The sequence below is a fragment of the Leopardus geoffroyi genome, chromosome B3 (assembly GCF_018350155.1).
Source record: "Leopardus geoffroyi isolate Oge1 chromosome B3, O.geoffroyi_Oge1_pat1.0, whole genome shotgun sequence".
Classification (NCBI taxonomy): domain Eukaryota; kingdom Metazoa; phylum Chordata; class Mammalia; order Carnivora; family Felidae; genus Leopardus; species Leopardus geoffroyi.
This window is the reverse complement of record NC_059337.1, coordinates 40,252,024-40,270,077: the sequence shown is the minus strand read 5'-3', so window position 1 is coordinate 40,270,077 and position 18,054 is coordinate 40,252,024. Positions and strand designations below refer to the sequence as shown.

Below are 18,054 nucleotides of genomic sequence, written 5' to 3'. Positions count from 1 at the left end.
TGTGCTGACAGCTCAGAGCCTGGAGCCTGCTCCAGATTCTGTGTCTCCCTCTCTCTGCCCCTCCCCTGCTAGCACTCTGTCTCTCTGTCTGGCTCTCAAAAATGAATAAAACGTTAAAAATTAAAGCAAACAAACAAACAAACATTAAAAACAAATCGTTGAAGGCTTAACCGACTAAGCCCCCCAGGCACCCCTAAAGTACACTTTAAATGAGTGAATTGTATGTTATATAAATTATCAATAAATTGTATGCTATATAAAAAATCATGCTATGCTATGTAAAAAATCAATAAACCTGTTTAAAAGTTGTTTTCAGATACTCTTGTATGTATGAAATGTACTTTTTGCCTCATAGTCAAGTTACAAGAATAAAATTAATGCAGTAAAATTGTCTTAACATATACTTCACAAGGATAATTTCATTTTTTAAACCAAAATTTAAAGCTTTAAACAATATTGTACCTATCATTATTTAGTACACTTATTTATATTTAATTTTTTTTTTAATGTTTATTTTATTTCTGAGAGAGACAGAGCACGAGCAGGGGAGGGGCAGAGACAGAGGGAGACACAGAACCGGAAGCAGGCTCTAGGCTCCGAGCAGTCAGCAAAGAACCCGACTCGGGGCTCGAATTCACAAACTGTGTGAGATCATGATCTGAGCAGAAGTCAGACGCTCAACCAACTGAGCCACCCAGGTGCCCCTAGTACACTTATTTAAAATATATATGTAATGAGGCATATTAGTACACTTAATGAGGTATATTTAGTAGACTTATTTAAAATACACATGTAATAGGTATATCAAAATTAATTAAATAATTGGGACGCTTATATATAATAGAGTATTAATAATGCAACTTAGTACACTGATCACATGCCTGACCGTGTGTATATATAGTCGTGAGTCAGTGTGAGGTAGTGAAATACATTTTTATTTTTCCTTTGTATAGATGACAGAAATTTTTTGCTGTAACTTCCAAAATGTAGACTATTAAAAGAACCCATTAACTTCCATGAAGTTTTTAGAGATATAAAATCTGCAAACAATGATAGGCAAACAATCTGAATCTCCCCTTATAGCAAGATTGTAATAAAACTTTAAATGGTCCTAACTAAAGTGTCAGAAGTGTTTTCTTTGGGGCACCTGGGTGGCTCAGTCAGTTAAGCATCTGACTCTTGATCTCAGCTCAGGTCATGACCTCATGCATGGTTTGTGAGTTGGAGCCCTGCATTGGGCTCTGCACCTACAGGCAGAGCCTGCTTGGGATTCTCTCTGCTTCTCTTTCTGCCCCTCCCCTGCTCATGAGCACACATGCACTCTTTCTCTCTCTCTCACAAATAAATAAATAAACATTAAAAAAAAAAAAAAAGTGTTTCCTTTAATGCTGGTGCCAACTGTATGCTATGTAGTTCCCCTGAAAGAATACTTGCTTGTGAAAGGTGATAACAACAAAATTCAGATAGATTAATACACAAGGCTTTCTTACCAAATGGTTAGTCATTCCTCACATTAGTTAGCAATTAATTTTCAAACGAAGCTATTCCTACAGGGCTGTCTATGGGAATGATTAAACTTCACATGTCCCATATAATTAAAATAAAAGGCTGAGAGACTGATTTTATTCTGCTTACTCTTGGACTTTGATTTAGTCAGGAACTGAAGGAGATAACTGGTTAGACTGTAACCAGGAGCAAAAGGTCATAGACAGAAAAGTGAGGATTATAAAGAAGGGTCAGCAACATAGAAAGTTTCAAATGCTTATAGCTAAGATGAAAGTGGTGGCTGCAGAATGTCCTCTCTTGGAGAAAGTACATACTTTGTTCCATTGCTGTACACCAGTCTGCCCAAACTTCCAATACTTTGCAAATGTTCCTGAAATGCTTCCAGCAAGTTATGGATCTGTTGAAAAAGAATTTGCACTCTTATATCATTTTACTTCAGCATAAAGATGGCTTCCCTTTGGATACCCATCTCCCTTCTCAACCACCATCTTGCAGATGGAGGCATCAAGTCAGTGCTTAAGCACCAGTAATTTTGGACTTAATTGCCCTACCTTTTCAAAAAAATGCCCCACTGATTCTACTATATGTTTCCTTCCTCCAGGTTTAATATAAAAATTGGCCCCTAGAAGAAATATGTGGTTCTGTTGGTATCATAATTTAACCCCTTCCCAGATCTTGAACATTTCATCCTTATCCATCCATCTCAGCTCCCATGTGTTGTCATTTCCTTACATCACTACTTTTAGATTTCCTTTGCTTACTTTTTATTTATTTATTTATTTATTTATTTATTTATTTATTTATTTATTTAGAGAGTGCTTGTGTATGAGTGGGAGAGGATCAGAGGGAGAGAGAATCCTAAGCAGGCTCAATGCCCAGAGCAGGGCTTGATCTCACCACTGTGAGATCATGACCTGAGCCAAAATCAAGAGTCCATCGCTTAACCAACTGAACCACCCAGATGCCCCTAGATTTCATTTTATGTTCCATTAAGTTTTCTTTACTGAGAAGAGAATGTGCTGCTATTGGGGACTTTCCAGAATTATTGTTTGAACTGAATTATTCAATTGGCTTCTGAGTATGTGATGCTTATGAAAATGGAGGTAAAAACAAACAAGGGCTTGTCTGCCCTTCCTGGCATCAGCTGATGATAGATGGCCCACTCCAAGGAGCAGAACAGGCTGACCTGGAAATACAGAGCAGTCTCCACCACCTTGATGCTTCTGCTGGCTGTCAGCCTCGAGGGCATCATATCTTCAGTGTGAGAAGCAGGAGACTGAGGGCAGGAAGATGCTTATCCTTAGACCCTGGAGCAGGGCAGGACCCTACCTGGTACCTTAACCCTGGGCTGAGATTAAAGTGCCCTGAGCAGAGGAGTCAAGACCCTAGACAACTCAGTGTGTATTTTTCTATTTTCACCACCCGTTGTTATTAGGAAAAAAGTCCTTTTTCATGGTGGGTTTTTTTTTTTTAACATTTTTTTTTTAAAGTATCAAGAGTCTGATGCTCAACCAACTGAGCCACCCAGGAGCCCCTCTTTTTCTTTGTTTTGTTTTTGTTTTAAAACAGAAAAGCTAACTGGTTGGGCCAGGGGAAAATCTCCTGAGTTTAAAGGACCTGTGTTTTGTCATCACATAATTGGCTCCTCTTGATAACAATTTCTAAAATACCTTTCTTTTTTACTTCTTTTTGAAGCTTATACAGTTTGATAAGAAAAAAGAGGTCCACATGACAAGCTCAGGGGTGCATGGCTGATTGTAGCAAGGATGAACAGGATTAGAACTTAGTTCTTCTAATGCTATGGTATTCACTTATTCAGCAGTTATTAGCCACAAATAATGTATGTATTAGTTACAGTACTAGCTAGATTTTTGTAGTGAAGAGATCCCAAGCACAGTGCCTCGACCTCGAATCATGTCAAAGTTTACTTCTCTCACATAGAACACTCCAGAGGTAGTCAGTTGGTCCAGGGAAGGTAGGCTGCTCTGCTCCATGAGGTCATTCAAGGAGCCAGATTCCTTTATCTCATTGCCTGGGTCCAAAAACTTTCTCTGTAAAGGGCCAAAGAGTAAACATTTAGGCTTTGCAGGGTATACTCATTGTCACAACTGCTTGATTTTGCTAATGTAGTGTGAAAGCAGCCATAGACATTATGTAAGCAAATGGCATGGCCATGTTCCAATAAAACTTTATTTACAAAAATAAGCCGCAGGTCAAATTTGGCTCATAGTTGTAATATAATGACCTCTGTCCTTAAATGTCCTATTCACCATTTTATCTGTATTCAAGACAATGGAAAGAAGTAGATGGGTTGAAATTTTTCTTCTGAAAACAAGATCCATAGATAAAAAATACTGTGACATAGTCACACAATGGAATACTATGTAGATAAGAATGAATGAACCACAACTATACACAATAACATGGATAAATGCTATAAGTTTAATGCTGAGCCAAAGAAGCCAGACACAAAAGATTGCGTACTTGATTGATTCAATTTACATAAAGTATAAAACTAAGCCAAACTAATCTATGGTATTAGAAGTCAGAATAGTGGTTGCCTTTGGGGGGGATAGTGACAAGAAGTGGACACAAGAAGACTTCTGAGTTCTGGCAATGCTTTATTTCTTAAGGCCCCCGTGACATTCCTCCAAGACAGACAGGGAGGATAGTGGAAGATTGAGGTCAAGGAGTCACTCCAGGGACCCAAACTGGAGTAGCTATCCAGCTCACACACATGGTTATGCAATGGGCATGAGATTTGAGCCACCCAAGATACCTCACCCCCCGGCCATAACAACTGATCCAAAACATGGATATATGATCAGGGCCAGGACAAATAGAGCCCTTTTTCAGGAATTGCCAAACTGGATCTGAGAAAAGGGACTTCCTTCCCTTCCATCCATAAAGATATGAGCGTGGATTTCCTGCAGCCTGGTCCAGGTTCTTGGAGATGACTAGCCTGTGGGAACAAGGAGCCTGATATCCAGAAAGAAGCAGGGAGAGAGCTGAAGAGAAAAAGAGCTAAGGATCTTCAGGCTCTTGGTTCCAGCTATCCCTAAGGTCAGCTCCACCCTGCCTTTCCCAGTTATATGAGCCAATAAATTCCTTTTGAATTCCTTCTGTGCTTAAGAGAATTAGTGTTGAGTTCCTCTCTCATGAAAACTATCATCTGCCTTTCTCCTCAAAATGCACGCTGAATCAGAGCACTTCTTATTGTCTCCATGGTCACTATCCTAATCCAAACCACTGCTGTCTCTTGCCGGGATGAATGCAACAGTCTTCTAGTTCCTCTTTTGCTCTTTTACAATCCATTCTCCACCCAGCAGGCCAAGTGATCTTAGATAAATGTCAGCCAGACCACGTGATTTCTCATCTCACCCAAACCCATCCTGTTTTACAAAGCTCTGCATAATCCGCTTCTAACTTTATCTCTGGTCACTTCCCCTTATCACTATCTCTCAACTCCTTTACCCCCTCCCCCATTTTTTTCCTCAAACTCATTATGCTCATTATTTCTTCAGTGCCTTTGCACCTGCTGTCCCAGATCTTTGCACGGGCCTTGGCATTCAGTTTTTAGCATAGTCATATAGGAATCACATTTCCCCCACCCAATCTCTCTATATATCATTTTGTTGTTTAAATTATTCACAGAAATTGTCACCAGCTGAAATGATCTTGTTTTTGTTTACTTTTTTATTGCTTGTCCATCCCTCCCCTAAAGAGAGAGCTCCAGGAGAGCAGTGTCTTTGTATCCATGTATCCATGCAGGAGGTGCTCAAGTAGTATTTATTGAAAGAATGAATGAGTTAGGAAATGATGAGGAGCTGGGGTTCCGTGTAGGACTAGGTTCTCCTAGTGGGTCTCCTTTTCTCTGCACCATGCCGTCATCCACATCGTTAACCAGTATTAACTTAGGAACTTGGACCTGTCACCTGACCTCACTCAATTTGTTTGGTCATTCGTGAAATGGGAACTCCTTGCTGAGCCAACTCCAAAGACTGTTGGAGATGCAAGAAGCCAGTGGGTGGGAAAGCCCAGAGCCCACTGACAATCAGAATCAAATGGGTCTGGGGGCACCTGGGTGGCTCAGTCAGTTAAATGTCTGACTTCGGCTCAGGTCATGACCTCACAGTTTGTGAGTTCGAGCCCTGCATCAGGCTCTGTGCTGACAGCTCAGAGCCTGGAGCCTGCTTCAGATTCTGTGTTTCCCTCTCTGTCCCTCCCCAGCTCACTCTCTCTCTCACAAAACTAAACATAAAAAAAAAAAAAAAAATCAAATGGGTCTGGCCTTGCTCTGCTTCCCCACCAAGTCCTTCCCGCTTGATGCTGTTCAACCTAGTCTGTGGAATTCCTCCTCTCTGGGTCACTTGCCTTGCCTCCCCCAACACTTAACCCTCCAAAGGTCTTATTTTACAGCTTCTCGTAGGGAATTTACACAAGACCATGACCTTCACTGTGAGAAAGCACAGGCTATAAAAGGCCAGGCTTGGCTCCCAGCTCTGTGGTTAAATATTGATACTAGCAGGAAACAGGCCTGGGGCGGGTATACCACATATCCCCCTGCAGTAATGGAACCCCCAGACTGAGGGTCTTCCCCAGCCCATTGCCTGGGCTGGCAAGACAGTCCACATGTTTTCTCTTTACTTCAGATCAACATATAGGAAGGAAAGTATGGAGCTGCTGGTTCTTGCAGATCGTGAAAGCCAGGCGGAGCCTGTTTTTCATCTAAGGCCACTCATTCAAGAGGTCATTCACTCTGGAATGACAGAGGAGGTTCCAGGCCTGGGCGTGTGCTAAGGGCAGAGCTACCAGCTGGGCCCCACTGCCACAGGCTCTACAGCACTGTTCCCCCAGGTGACGGCTGTGACGGGTGCTCAGGTGCAGAGACCATCCAGTGCTCCGGTAAGGGGAGGACATAGAAACCAACACTGCTCCCAGCAGCAGATCAAGGCAGGCCCAGAAGTCAGATCCCAGGTGAGTGTCATCAACCTCCCATGGGGTGGGTGGCTTGGGCTCTTTGGCAGGAATCATGGTCCCATGGCAGATGGTTAAGCCCTGTGTAAAACACAGGAATCTCCCAGAGGGGCCTAAGGAGACATAACTAAATGCAATGGGATATCCTGGATGGGACCCTGGAATAGGAAAAAAGACATTCACAGAAAAATGAAAGCCAAATAAATCATGAAGTTTAGTTAATAATTAAAAAAAAATTTTTTTAATGTTTATTTATTTTTGAGAGAGACAGAGACAAAGCATGAGTGGGGGAGGGGCAGAGAAAGAGGGAGACACAGAATCCGAAGCAGGCTCCAGGCTTCGAGCTGTCAGCACAGAGCCCGATGTGGGGCTCGAACCCACGAGCTGTGGGATCATGACCTGAGCTGAAGTCGGACACTTAAGTGACTGAGCCACCCAGGTGCCCCTAGTTAATAATTTTTTTAAAGCAGGTATATTAATACGATGCCCATTCTAGAAGGAAACTGGATAAGCGCTCTGAAGGAAACGTGTCCTTTGTTCCTGTGGCCTCTAACACAAGCAGGGAGGGCTGGCTCTCAGTTCTAGGCTTGTATTCATGTTGTCATTGTTTGTTTGTTGGCGTATGTTTATTATAACAATATTATACATATTTAAAACACACATTCCACTGTGGACATCAGCCCACATGCAGATTTGTACACCACTGTCTTGTCCACTGTGGCTTTATAGTAAGTCTTGAAGTCAGGTAGCATCAGTCCTCTGATGTTTCTCTTCTCCTTCAGTGTTATGTTGACTAACTCTGGGTCTTCCTCTCCATATAAACTTTACAATCAGTTTGTCCATATCCATAAAATAACTTGCTGGGATCTTGGATTGATATTGCACTGAATCCATAGATCAAGCTGGGAAGAACTGACATCTTATTAGTTCCATTAATTAAACATCCAAAATTGGAACTGTTGTCTCAAAAGATAGAATATACACAAACACTAAAAAAATACAAATACGCTAAATATATACTTAAAATATACATACAAAATACATATTTAAAAATATATAATTACATGTATTGTTTGCATGAAGGTAGTGTGTACTCATGAGAAACGTATACAGTACAGAAATGTTCAAAGTGAACACCCCACATATCCAGGCTCCATCCACTTCCCCAGAAAGAGTCAGTGTTGGCTATCTTGACCTTCACGCTCTTTTCTCTGTGGGTCTGGGGGGGGGGGTCTGCATATGTGACAGGAGCCTATGGCCAATGTTGCTAGTTAATCCAGACCCTCCTGCATCTGAGACTGGACAGAAAATCACAACCCTTCTTAGCAAGTGCTCTGGACAGACAGCTAGAGCTGGAACAGCAAATCATACATTAGCCATTCCTGTAACTTTGTCTTTTCCTTATTCAACAGATGTTCAGTAAGTAATGAGTAAGTAGGTAGTAAGTTTCCAAGTCCAGGAAAGTCTAAAAAAGATCTTTGTTGGGGGCTCCTGGGTGGCTCACTAAGTGTCATCTCAGGTTTTGATCTTAGGGTCATGAGTTCAAGCCCCACATTGGACTCCACGTTGGGCATGGAGCCTACTTAAAATTTTTTAAAATAATAAAATAAAATAAAATAAAATAAAATAAAATAAAATAAAATAAAACACTTTTTCTCCTTGACTTCCATCTCTATCTTGACACACAAATGATCATTCATATATGAAAAACTTAGCTCAGTATTTAAAAAAAAATTTTATAAGTTTATTTTTGAGAGATAGAGACAGAGAATGAGCAGGGGAGGGGCAGAATGCAAAGCAGGCTCCAGGCTCTGAGCTGTCAGCACTGAGCCCGATGTGGGACTCGAACCCATGAACCGTGAGATCATGACCTGAGCTGAAGTCGTACGCTTAACCTACTGAGACACCCAGGTGCCCCAAACTTGCTTAGCATTATATTTGTGTCAAAATATTTCCCCTCAAAATATGTAGATGCTTCTTTATTTCTCACAGAGCATTTAGAGTTGGAAAAAAACTCTGATGTCAATCCTTTTACTAGTACTTTGTTTTTCTAGTTGGCTGTTTGCCATCCAGCTATCTTTGGGTGTTCCTGACTGAGCGTCCAAAGCTATTGCAGAAAGCCGTATCAGAAGAGGGGCGCTTGAGATTGCCTCCGAGACCCTCTGTTCTCTTTTTGTGTTTGTTTTTGGTTAGCCCCATGACGTTTTCACCGTGGGTCTGTTCAAAACTCTTGTTTTACTTCTTTACTTTTATTTCCATTCCTGCCCCCTTTTTCCTCTTCCCCCAGAGATAACTATCCTAATATGTGTAATGTGTATCTTTTTTTAAAAATGTGTTTTGTAAAACGTGTAGTTTTGTGTGCATATATTTTGAATTTTCATAAGTGGTATGGCATGCCCCCTTATCTGTTGGGGATAATTTCTTTGGGATATATACATACTCAGGAGCAGAACTGCTGTGTCCTGAGTCGTGTACACTTTGGCTGATTTGCTCTAGATGGCGGCCTGTCTACACGCCCTCTGTTAGTGCCTAAGGCTATAGTCCCAGAGCTCTACCAACACACAGCATTATCTACCATTTAAACTATGTCCATCAGATAGATGTCAAGTGCTATTTCATTTTTGTTTTAATTTTCATTCTTTTGATTACCAAGAGATTGATCACTTTTTCATATGCTTGCTAGCCTTTGGGTTTCTGATTTTGTAAGTTGCCTGTTTATATCCTTTATCTTTTATTACGGTTCCTATCTTTTTCTTGTTAATTTGCAAGAATTCTTTGTATACTCTAGATATCAGTCTTTTCTTGATTTTAAGCGTCATCAATATCTTATCCCAACTGGAAATGTGCTTGTTACTTTATTGAGGGTATTCTTCATTGAACGGATAATCTTATTTTTGATATAATCAAATCCATCAGTTTTTTGTTATTGAAGATTTGAGCTTTTAAGAAGTGCTACCTTGCTTCTATTAACTTATATTTTTTCCTCTTCCAATTAGGTCTTTAATTTTGGAGTCTACTTCAGTTTGCTGTTTGTTAGATATGCACCTCGTCTTCCTTTTCTTCATCAGTAGCTAGTTCCCCTGACATCATCCACTGAACAATTCCTCCTTTACCTACTGGTTAGTGTGTCCAGTTCCCACGTGTACATAGGTCTCTATGAAATCTCTGTTCTGATCCGTTGGTATAGTGATTTGGTCCTGTGTCAAAACCATATTTTAAAAATTTGTTTAGAGAGAGATTGAAAGAGCACGTGAGTGGGGGAGAGGGACAGAGGGAGAGAGAGAAAGAGAATCTTAAGCAGGCTCCAGGCTTAGCTCGGGGCCTGATGCCGGTTCCATCCCACAACCCTTGGATCATGACCTTAGCCAAAATCAAGAGTCAGACATTCATGTGACTGAGCCACCCAGGCACCCCAAAACCACATTTTTTATCACTATGTCTCAACCTCTAGTGGGGTCAGTCTCTCCTCTTTTTTTTTAAGATTGACTTAGCTACTTTTATATGTTTACTTTTTCCATATAAATGTTAGAATAAGTTTATCAAGATCCTCAAAAAGTCCAACTAGAATTTTGATTGAAATTGTATTGGATTAATAGATTAACTTGGAGATAATTGACATGTTCATAATATATTTATCCTTTCCAAAATCATAGATGTCTCTCCATTTATTCAGACCAACTTTTTTTTTTGTCCTACAGTTTAAAAATTTTCTTCATAGAGGTCTTTTCTATGCTTGGAAAAGTTTATCTAGATGCTTTATGGCTTTGATGCTATTATGAGTGGCGTCTCATTTTTATTGAATTTTCCAATTTCACTAATATTGTGAGAAATGCTGTTGAACTTGTATATAGCAACTTTACTAAATGCTTCTATTAGTTCTAATTGTGTGTCTAAGTAGATGATCTTGTCATCTGAGAATTATGAGTTTTATATCTTTCCTATCAAATTTTACACTTTATGTATTCATGCATTTAATTGAATCTATATTACATATAATATTGTGTAAATTTCATGTGTACATTAGTTTGATACATTTATATATTGTAATATGATTGTCTTTGTAATTGTATTTATCACATTACATAATTATAGCATAATATTATTGTCTATTTTATGCATTAGATCACTATAGCTTATTTACTACTAGTTGCAAGTTTGTACCCTTAAATAATATAAAGCTTATCTCCCCCCCAACATTTCCTGGCAACTACCATTTCCCTCCATTTTTTACAAGTTTGACTTTTTAAATTTTTTTTATTTTTTATTTTTATTTTTATTCATTTTTTTAAGTTCTTTATTTTGAGAGAGAGAGAGAGAACATGAGCAAGATGGGGCAAAGAGACAGAGAGAGAGGGAGAGAGAGAATCCCAGGCAGGCTCCATGCCTAGCATGGAGCCCAACCCGGTGCTCGATCTCACAAACCATGAGATCATGACCTGAGCCAAAACCAAGAGTCAGGCACTTAACTGACTGAGTCACCCAGGTGCCCCTAACTCTTTTTTTTAGAATCCACATAAAAGTTATATCATACAAGCTTCTAATGTCAAACTGTCCTTCCATTCCTGGTATTAAGCTTCCTTGGTAATGACTTTCTTAATACATTGTTGAATTTGAGCAATTAGTACTTTATTTAGGATTTTTTCATCTACTTTCATAAGTGAGTGGGCCTATCATCTTTTCTTTTTGCATGGTCTTCATGTAGTTTTGAAACCAGTGTTAAAAGAACAATCCAATTGGTGCTGTTCATTTTGGGGGACAACTTATTTAAAGTAAGAATTATCTGCTTATTGAGAGTTTATTAGAACTCACAATTAAAGCCATCTACACCTGGACTTTATTTTTCTGAGAGTTTCAAGTATCTTGTCTAGTTTTGACATATTCTATTTTTCTAGAAATTCATCCATTTCTGGTTTGTCAAGTTTATTAGTATATAGTTCAAAATACATTTAAAAAAATTATTTGAGAGAGAGTGAGAGAACAGGGGAGGGGGAGAGAGAGGGGGAGAGAGAGAATCCCAAGCAGGCTCTGCACTGTCAGCACAGACCCCCACACAGGGCTTGAACTCATGAACCATGAGATCATGACCTGAGCCAAAATCAAGAGTTGGATGCTTAACCAGCTGAGCCACCCAGGTGCCCCAGGTTCAAAACACATTTCTATATATTTAAATCTCTGGTCTAACTTTGGTTCTATTTGTATCTTTTCTCTTTTTCTGGATCAATCTTGCCAGAGATTTATTTATAAATAGATTTTTAAAAAACAGGTTTTTGGTTTTGTTCATCTTGTCAATTCCCCCCTGCCTTGATTTCATTGATTTCTACCTCTATTTTTATTATTTCCTTTTTTGTTCTTCAGAGGACCCAGGGATTTGCCTAGACAAATTAACCAGAGGCAGAGCCAGATGAGGGGCCAGCCCCTTGGTCTTAGATCAAGGCTCACTTCCCATGGCCTGAGGCCTCCTGTCAGGAGCCCAGAACAGCTGGGAGAATCAGCTGCCACAGCCGGGCCCCAGCCTGGGCACAGACCTGGGATGTATCATACAGAAGCCTCATGTGTCTAGTCAGAACTGAGACGTGCAATAAGTGTAAAATTTACACCCAATTTCAAAGACCTGGTACAAAAAAATGCAAAATATCTCAACCATTTTTATATTGATTACATTGAAATGGAACTTTTGGGGATATGTTGGATTAAACAAAATATGTTGGATTAAACAAAGTTAATTGCACCTATTTCTTATTTCAATCTGGAGAGTGGGAATTTTTGTATGAAGTAGTAATAGCACAGGTAGTACAAGAATATGTCAAGCACGATGTGTGACTGTTTTGAGACTGACTGAGGTTTGGTAAACACAATTAGCTTAACCTGTTTTTTTTTTTCTTTTCTTTTTTTTTTTTTTTTAAACCAACGTTTATTTATTTTTGGGACAGAGAGAGACAGAGCATGAACGGGGGAGGGGCAGAGAGAGAGGGAGACACAGAATCGGAAACAGGCTCCAGGCTCTGAGCCATCAGCCCAGAGCCTGATGCGGGGCTCGAACTCACGGACCGCGAGATCGTGACCTGGCTGAAGTCAGACGCTTAACCGACTGCGCCACCCAGGCGCCCCTAGCTTAACCTGTTTTGTTTTGTGGGAATGGAAACAGGCTCAAATTAAGGAAGGGGTTTATCCAGGGAGCATGAGTTCAGTTTTTTCTGTTGCAAATGGCAGAAAAACAATTCTGACAACATGTCCAAAAATGAAAAAGAAAAAGAAAACAGAGAAAGAAAAAAAAAGTTATCAGAGGTTTGCTGAGGACTGACCAATCTGGCCTAGGAATGGTGATGGAGAAAGAGGAGAGCCCAGCTTTCAGTAGCAGGAGCTGGCAACTACCTTTCTCTGGCACTTTTTCCTATTCTCAGCTCTGTGTCTCAGGTCTCCAGAAGAGAGGCTGATAGGCCCAGGCTTTGTGGGGAGACAGGAGCCTGTGATAGGCTATTACATGGCATCAATGGTGAGAGGTGGGACAATTTGCTAAGAAACCCGGGTGACCTAGTGCATTGGGCTGCAGAAGCTGGATGGGGATGCTGGGCAGGCAAAAATGAAAAATGTCCCCTACAAGGGTCCCACAGCCTGCCAGTGACTCAATCCTCCTTACTCCCAGGTCAGTGCTACTCTCCACACATGATGAGTCTCAATAAATATTTGAGTGTCACCCACTTCAGTGGTTTCTGCCTCTCCAGACCCTACCTGCCCTGAGGCAGTCTTGGTCCAGTAACTCTGCGCCAGAGGAGAGCTGGGTTAGGGTAGTAAGGGAGGTCAAACTGGGGTGGGGTATCCATCCATGCTCTCTGCTTTGTTTCCAGGGGTCTTCAGGGCTTTGCTCAAGGGCCAGAACCTAGGAGGCCAGGTGGGCAGCTCGGGAGCAAAGGGGCCTAAGGATTTCATTGTCAGAAACGTATCCCAACCGTGAACAGGGGCATGGACCACAATGACGGGGTCATCCAAGCTCCAGCTGGCACCGTGGTGCCTCAGGAACTGCTGGAAGAAATGCTTTGGTTTTTTCGAGTAGAAGATGGTAAGTGGTGGGGGACTCGTGGGGGGTGGGGGTCTGTCCTCAACACAGAGTGGAATCTGGCTGAAGCCCCCTGACACAGCCTCATCCTTCAGGCTGCACATGTCCTCCAAGGTGGGGACCGAGGCTAAGGGGTCTTAATTCCCCAAGGGGTCTGGCCTACCCGCACCCTCCTCTCCTTGGGGTGTGGTCATTCATTCACTCATTTATTCAATCGTTCACAAGTATTTATTAAGTTCCTTCTGTGCAGCAGGCACTGTTCTCAGCACTGAGGTTACAGCAGTGAATAAAGCACAAATGTCCATGCCCTCATGGAGCATACATTCTAATGAAAGAGAAAAGAAACCAGACACACAAGTAAAATGCATAGTATGTTGGTGATGAGTAATAAGGAGAAAAACTAAGCACAGAAAGGGAATAGAAGTGTAGGTACTATGGTCAAGGAAGGCCTCACTAAGATGCTCTTGTTTGCATAAAGGCTTATAGGAGATGAAATGATTAGCCACGCAGATTATATGTGGGAAGAACATTCCTGGCAGGGGAACAGCTAATGCAATAGCTTTGAGGCTGGACTCTGCCTCACTTTGGCACTGTGTGGACAGATCTTATTATCCAAATTCAGATTAGCCACTTCAGGTGTTCTCTTTTGGCAGTTGTGGAACAGTTTTACAGCCATCCCTTCCTTCCCACCCCCAGCCTCCTTTCCTTCCTTCCTTTCCTCGTACTGCACAGGGCTGGCCTCTGGCACAACTCTGAAGAGTGTGAAGTTTATGTCCACCCACACCCCGCTTTCCACACGATTATCCAACTGCCGTGCTGTCCCTCTTTAGATTAGGGCTTCTGTAGAGCAGAAATCATGCCTCCCAGTCTCTCTCCCCCACAACTGAGTTCCTGCAGGGCAGGGGTCTCTCTACAACACCCGGCCTATAGCAGAGGACGATTAGTGCTGTGAGCTGAGGCTGAGCCCAAGCCCCAACTGTTGGTGGGCCTGAGGGGCACCCAGCCTCTCCTCAAGGCTCCATTCTGTGTGTCCTTCCCCAGCATCTCCTTGGAATTATTCCATCTTTGCCCTGGTGGGTGTGGTGATTGTGATAAGCATCGTCCTCCTGAGAAAGAGCATCCAGGCAAACAGGTGAGGAGCTGGCCTAGGGGTGGTCTCTGGGGAGGTGGGGAAATCTAGGGAGGGGTCACATAGGGGCTTGGCTAGCCACCCTTTGGGACAGCAAAATGCAGCCTTTGGGGTCCTTTGACAACACAAAGCTGTTGAAAAACTAGCAACTGTCCCTGATTACTACCCCCTGTCCCTGGCCAGCAAGCAGAGGTCAGGATCTCTGGTTCTGGAGTCACATAGGTCTGGGTTCAAATCCCAGCTCTGCCACTCTCACGAGTGAGTAAGAGATTCTGATACAAAGGGTCTGGGGTGGTCATTGGCATTTTGCTAAATTCCCTGGATGATAAACTTCCAGGGCTGACTTTTGAGAGCTCCTTGAGGACACAGACCACATCTGACTCAATTTTGTTTCCCCAAGCAACCGGCAGTGTTGGGTTCTAGAAATGATTCAATAAATGCTTGGTTCACACATCTTCCTCCCTCCCTCCCTTCCATTTTTCTTTCAACAATTACTATATACCCACCAGTCATCACTATCAGTAACTTTCAAACAAAAATAATGAGAACCCCTCCCTCATATCTGTACCATGTTTTACAATTTAAAAAGTACCTTCACATTCTCTCGTTTGACCCTCAAGACAGCTCTGTAAGGTAGGGCAGGCACAAGTTATTTATTTCCATTGTAAAGAATAAGGTAATTGAGGATCTAAGGAAGTGTTGGCCTAGCTTCTGTGCTCTTCCTTCTATGCTTTTATATTATGCATGAATTTTCTTCATAGTTCTGCTATAAAGTAAAAAACAAAAAACACACCCAGTGTCCTTTGTTCACACTGAGAACTAGTACTTATGAATTGCTGTGGCCTCATTCACTACTCATTCTGCAGGTAAGAGCTGAGCACCTGCTCTGTGCCAAGCTCTGTTCTGAGAGTGGAAGCCATAGTCATGGGCAAGAGGGATTCAGCCCCTGCCTTATAGAATTTACAGTTTGGTAGGGGGACAAGTGTAGTTCAGAGTGACAGATGCTCAGTACGGGACATACAGAGTACAGTGGGAGCACAGTAGTGGGATCTGGGGCCTTCAGGGCAAAGAGATAGAGGGAGGGTGGGCCAAGGAAGCTTTCCAGACTGAGGGACAGCAGACATCAAGCTTGACGTGCTGGAGGAGGAGGGCCCAGCCATGTGGCTGTGGCATGTGAAGTGGGATGGGGATAGAGGGAGGACAAGAAGGGGGCAGGACCCAGAATGTATGGGTCCTGGGGGCCATGCCAAGGTATTCAGGTTCTAGCTCATGGGCACTGGGGAGCCAGGGAATAGCTTTGAACAGGGACATGAAAGTCTTATGTTTTAGCAAGGTTAGTCTGGATGCAGAACATAAGAGGAACCAAAGGGATATAGCTTCTAAAAAGGTGACCTTGCCTTTCTTACCCTGTCAGGAGGCATTGCCCTCAACAAGGTCAACTCGGGAGCAAAGTGGCCGTCCTTGGGAAAGGCAGACAATGAGCTACTCCTCCTGTGGCCCAAGCAGATTCTCTGGGCGGTCAGCTCTTACCACAGCTCGGTCCCTCTACTCTGGCCAGGAAGTCTAGGGGTACCTTGAGTAAAACCACCTTCGGTGAGATGACATTTAGGGGAGTTACTGGAAGGAAGGCTGGGTCTTGAATGCCAGGTTAAGGACATGGGCAGTCGGGAGCCACTAAAGATGCTTGAGTTAAGGCATGATGTGTGCACACTGCGGTTTTAGAAACATGACTGGTGCATGAGGGCTGGTTTGGAAAAGCAAGGACCTAGAAGCAGGAAGATTACTTAGGAATTTCCCTAAAGTAGTTTGTCTGAGGATGGGGTGGGATGAGGGTGGAGATGGGGTGTGGGGTAACAAGGACCTGCACTAAGTAGAATGAAGTCCTGGGATAGAGAATGTGTGGGTTGGCGAAAAGAACACGGAACCCAGAGTCAGGAGACTTAAGTGCATGTCTAAGGTATGTGCTTTTTTGACCTTTTTGAGCCACATGTCACCTTGAAGGGGAGCCTGTAGCAATAATAGTTGAGCTCATGGTGGCAATGAGGATCTGGGGAGACGATGCACTGGTGAGTATAAACTGTTTCTCTGACAAAAGAACATCACACTATCTTGGCTTTCTCCCCCAGCAGTTCCCAGAACTGCCCACTGGATTTTCCACCTTGCTAGTCCACTTGCGAGACCTAGTCTTGCCCCAGCCCCTCAGTCCCCCAGCTCAGGGAACCCCGATGCAACAGCGTGTTCTCTCCTCCCAGAAATCAAAAGATACTGAGGAAAAACAAACCGGAAACAACAACTCTGGAAGTCCAAGACTTGGCTGAGGCCGGAGCCAGAGAGGACAACAACCTGAACATGCTAAGAGAGACTTTGCTCTCAGAAAAGCAAAATTTGGCCCAGGTGGAAACTGAGTTAAAAGGGAGAAAGGTGCCACTGGTTCTCCTTCCAGACCCACAAGAATCTGAGAGCTAAGAGGAGTCCAGAGCACTGCCCCATGTTGTCAGCAGATTCAGTGAATGAACTGCAATCAAAATATTCTGTTATGAAAAAAAAACCCTCCCTTTTTATTAAAATGCATCTGAAGTGAGCATTTGGAAATGCAGTTGGTTCCAATGGGGGTGGTTCAACACAAGGGGCTTGGAGCAAAATCGCAAAACCCATAGCCGGCCTGTGGGTCAGGAAGCCGGGCTATGACTTCTAGTGTGGTTTTGAGGAGTTCATAGCCTCTCTCTGACCTCAACTTCTCCAACTACATAATGGGGCTGAAGGCTGGATTAGAGCTGTTGTTCTTTCTTTTTTTTTATATATGTAAATTTTTTTTTTTTTTTTTCTGAGAGAGAGAGAGAGAGAGAGAGAGACAGCAAGAGGGCACGAGCACAAGCAGGGAAGGGACAGGGAGAGAAGAGACACAGAATCTGAAGCTGGTTTCAGGCTCTAAGCTGTCAGCACAGAGCCTGGCGCGAGGCTTGAACTCACAAACCGCGAGATCATAACCTGAGCCGAAGGCCGACGCTTAACTGACTGAACCACCCAGGTACCTCTAGAGCCGTTGTTCTTTTTTTTTTTTTTTTTTTTTTCATTTTTTTTTTTCAACGTTTATTTATTTTTGGGACAGAGAGAGACACAGCATGAACGGGGGAGGGGCAGAGAGAGAGGGAGACACAGAATCGGAAACAGGCTCCAGGCTCTGAGCCATCAGCCCAGAGCCCGACGCGGGGCTCGAACTCACGGACCGCGAGATCGTGACCTGGCTGAAGTCGGACGCTTAACCAACTGCGCCACCCAGGCACCCCTAGAGCCGTTATTCTTAATCCAAGCTCCTGGAATTGCCAAGAGCAGGATTCTGGGCTCAGAATCCCCTTGCCACCCCTTCCTCCTACCAAAACCATTTCTT

General features: G+C 42.8%; 1 protein-coding gene and 1 long non-coding RNA gene across 5 annotated transcripts; one reads left to right on the top strand and one right to left on the bottom strand.

Annotated features, from left to right (window-relative positions):
* Positions 1 to 6,054: 6,054 nt before the first annotated feature.
* On the top strand, positions 6,055 to 17,308 carry SLC51B (solute carrier family 51 subunit beta). Of its 4 annotated transcripts, none has more exons than XM_045449440.1 (5): positions 6,055 to 6,483; positions 9,480 to 9,602; positions 13,440 to 13,540; positions 14,579 to 14,669; positions 16,919 to 17,308. In XM_045449440.1, exons 3-5 carry the CDS (start codon positions 13,444 to 13,446, stop codon positions 17,130 to 17,132), a joined length of 402 nt encoding a protein of 133 aa, XP_045305396.1. In that variant the 5' UTR covers positions 6,055 to 6,483; positions 9,480 to 9,602; positions 13,440 to 13,443; the 3' UTR covers positions 17,133 to 17,308. The 4 variants fall into 4 exon arrangements, with proteins under 4 accessions (XP_045305396.1, XP_045305395.1, XP_045305393.1 ...); XM_045449439.1 differs by having other exon boundaries at positions 6,056 to 6,483; positions 13,329 to 13,540; XM_045449437.1 differs by lacking the exon at positions 9,480 to 9,602 and having other exon boundaries at positions 6,056 to 6,483; positions 13,329 to 13,540.
* Positions 12,250 to 13,335, bottom strand: LOC123582883. Its single transcript, XR_006704633.1, has 2 exons — positions 12,601 to 13,335; positions 12,250 to 12,348 (listed from the first exon to the last, which is right to left on the bottom strand). It is a non-coding gene; the product is annotated as an uncharacterized LOC123582883 (long non-coding RNA).
* Positions 17,309 to 18,054: the final 746 nt, after the last annotated feature.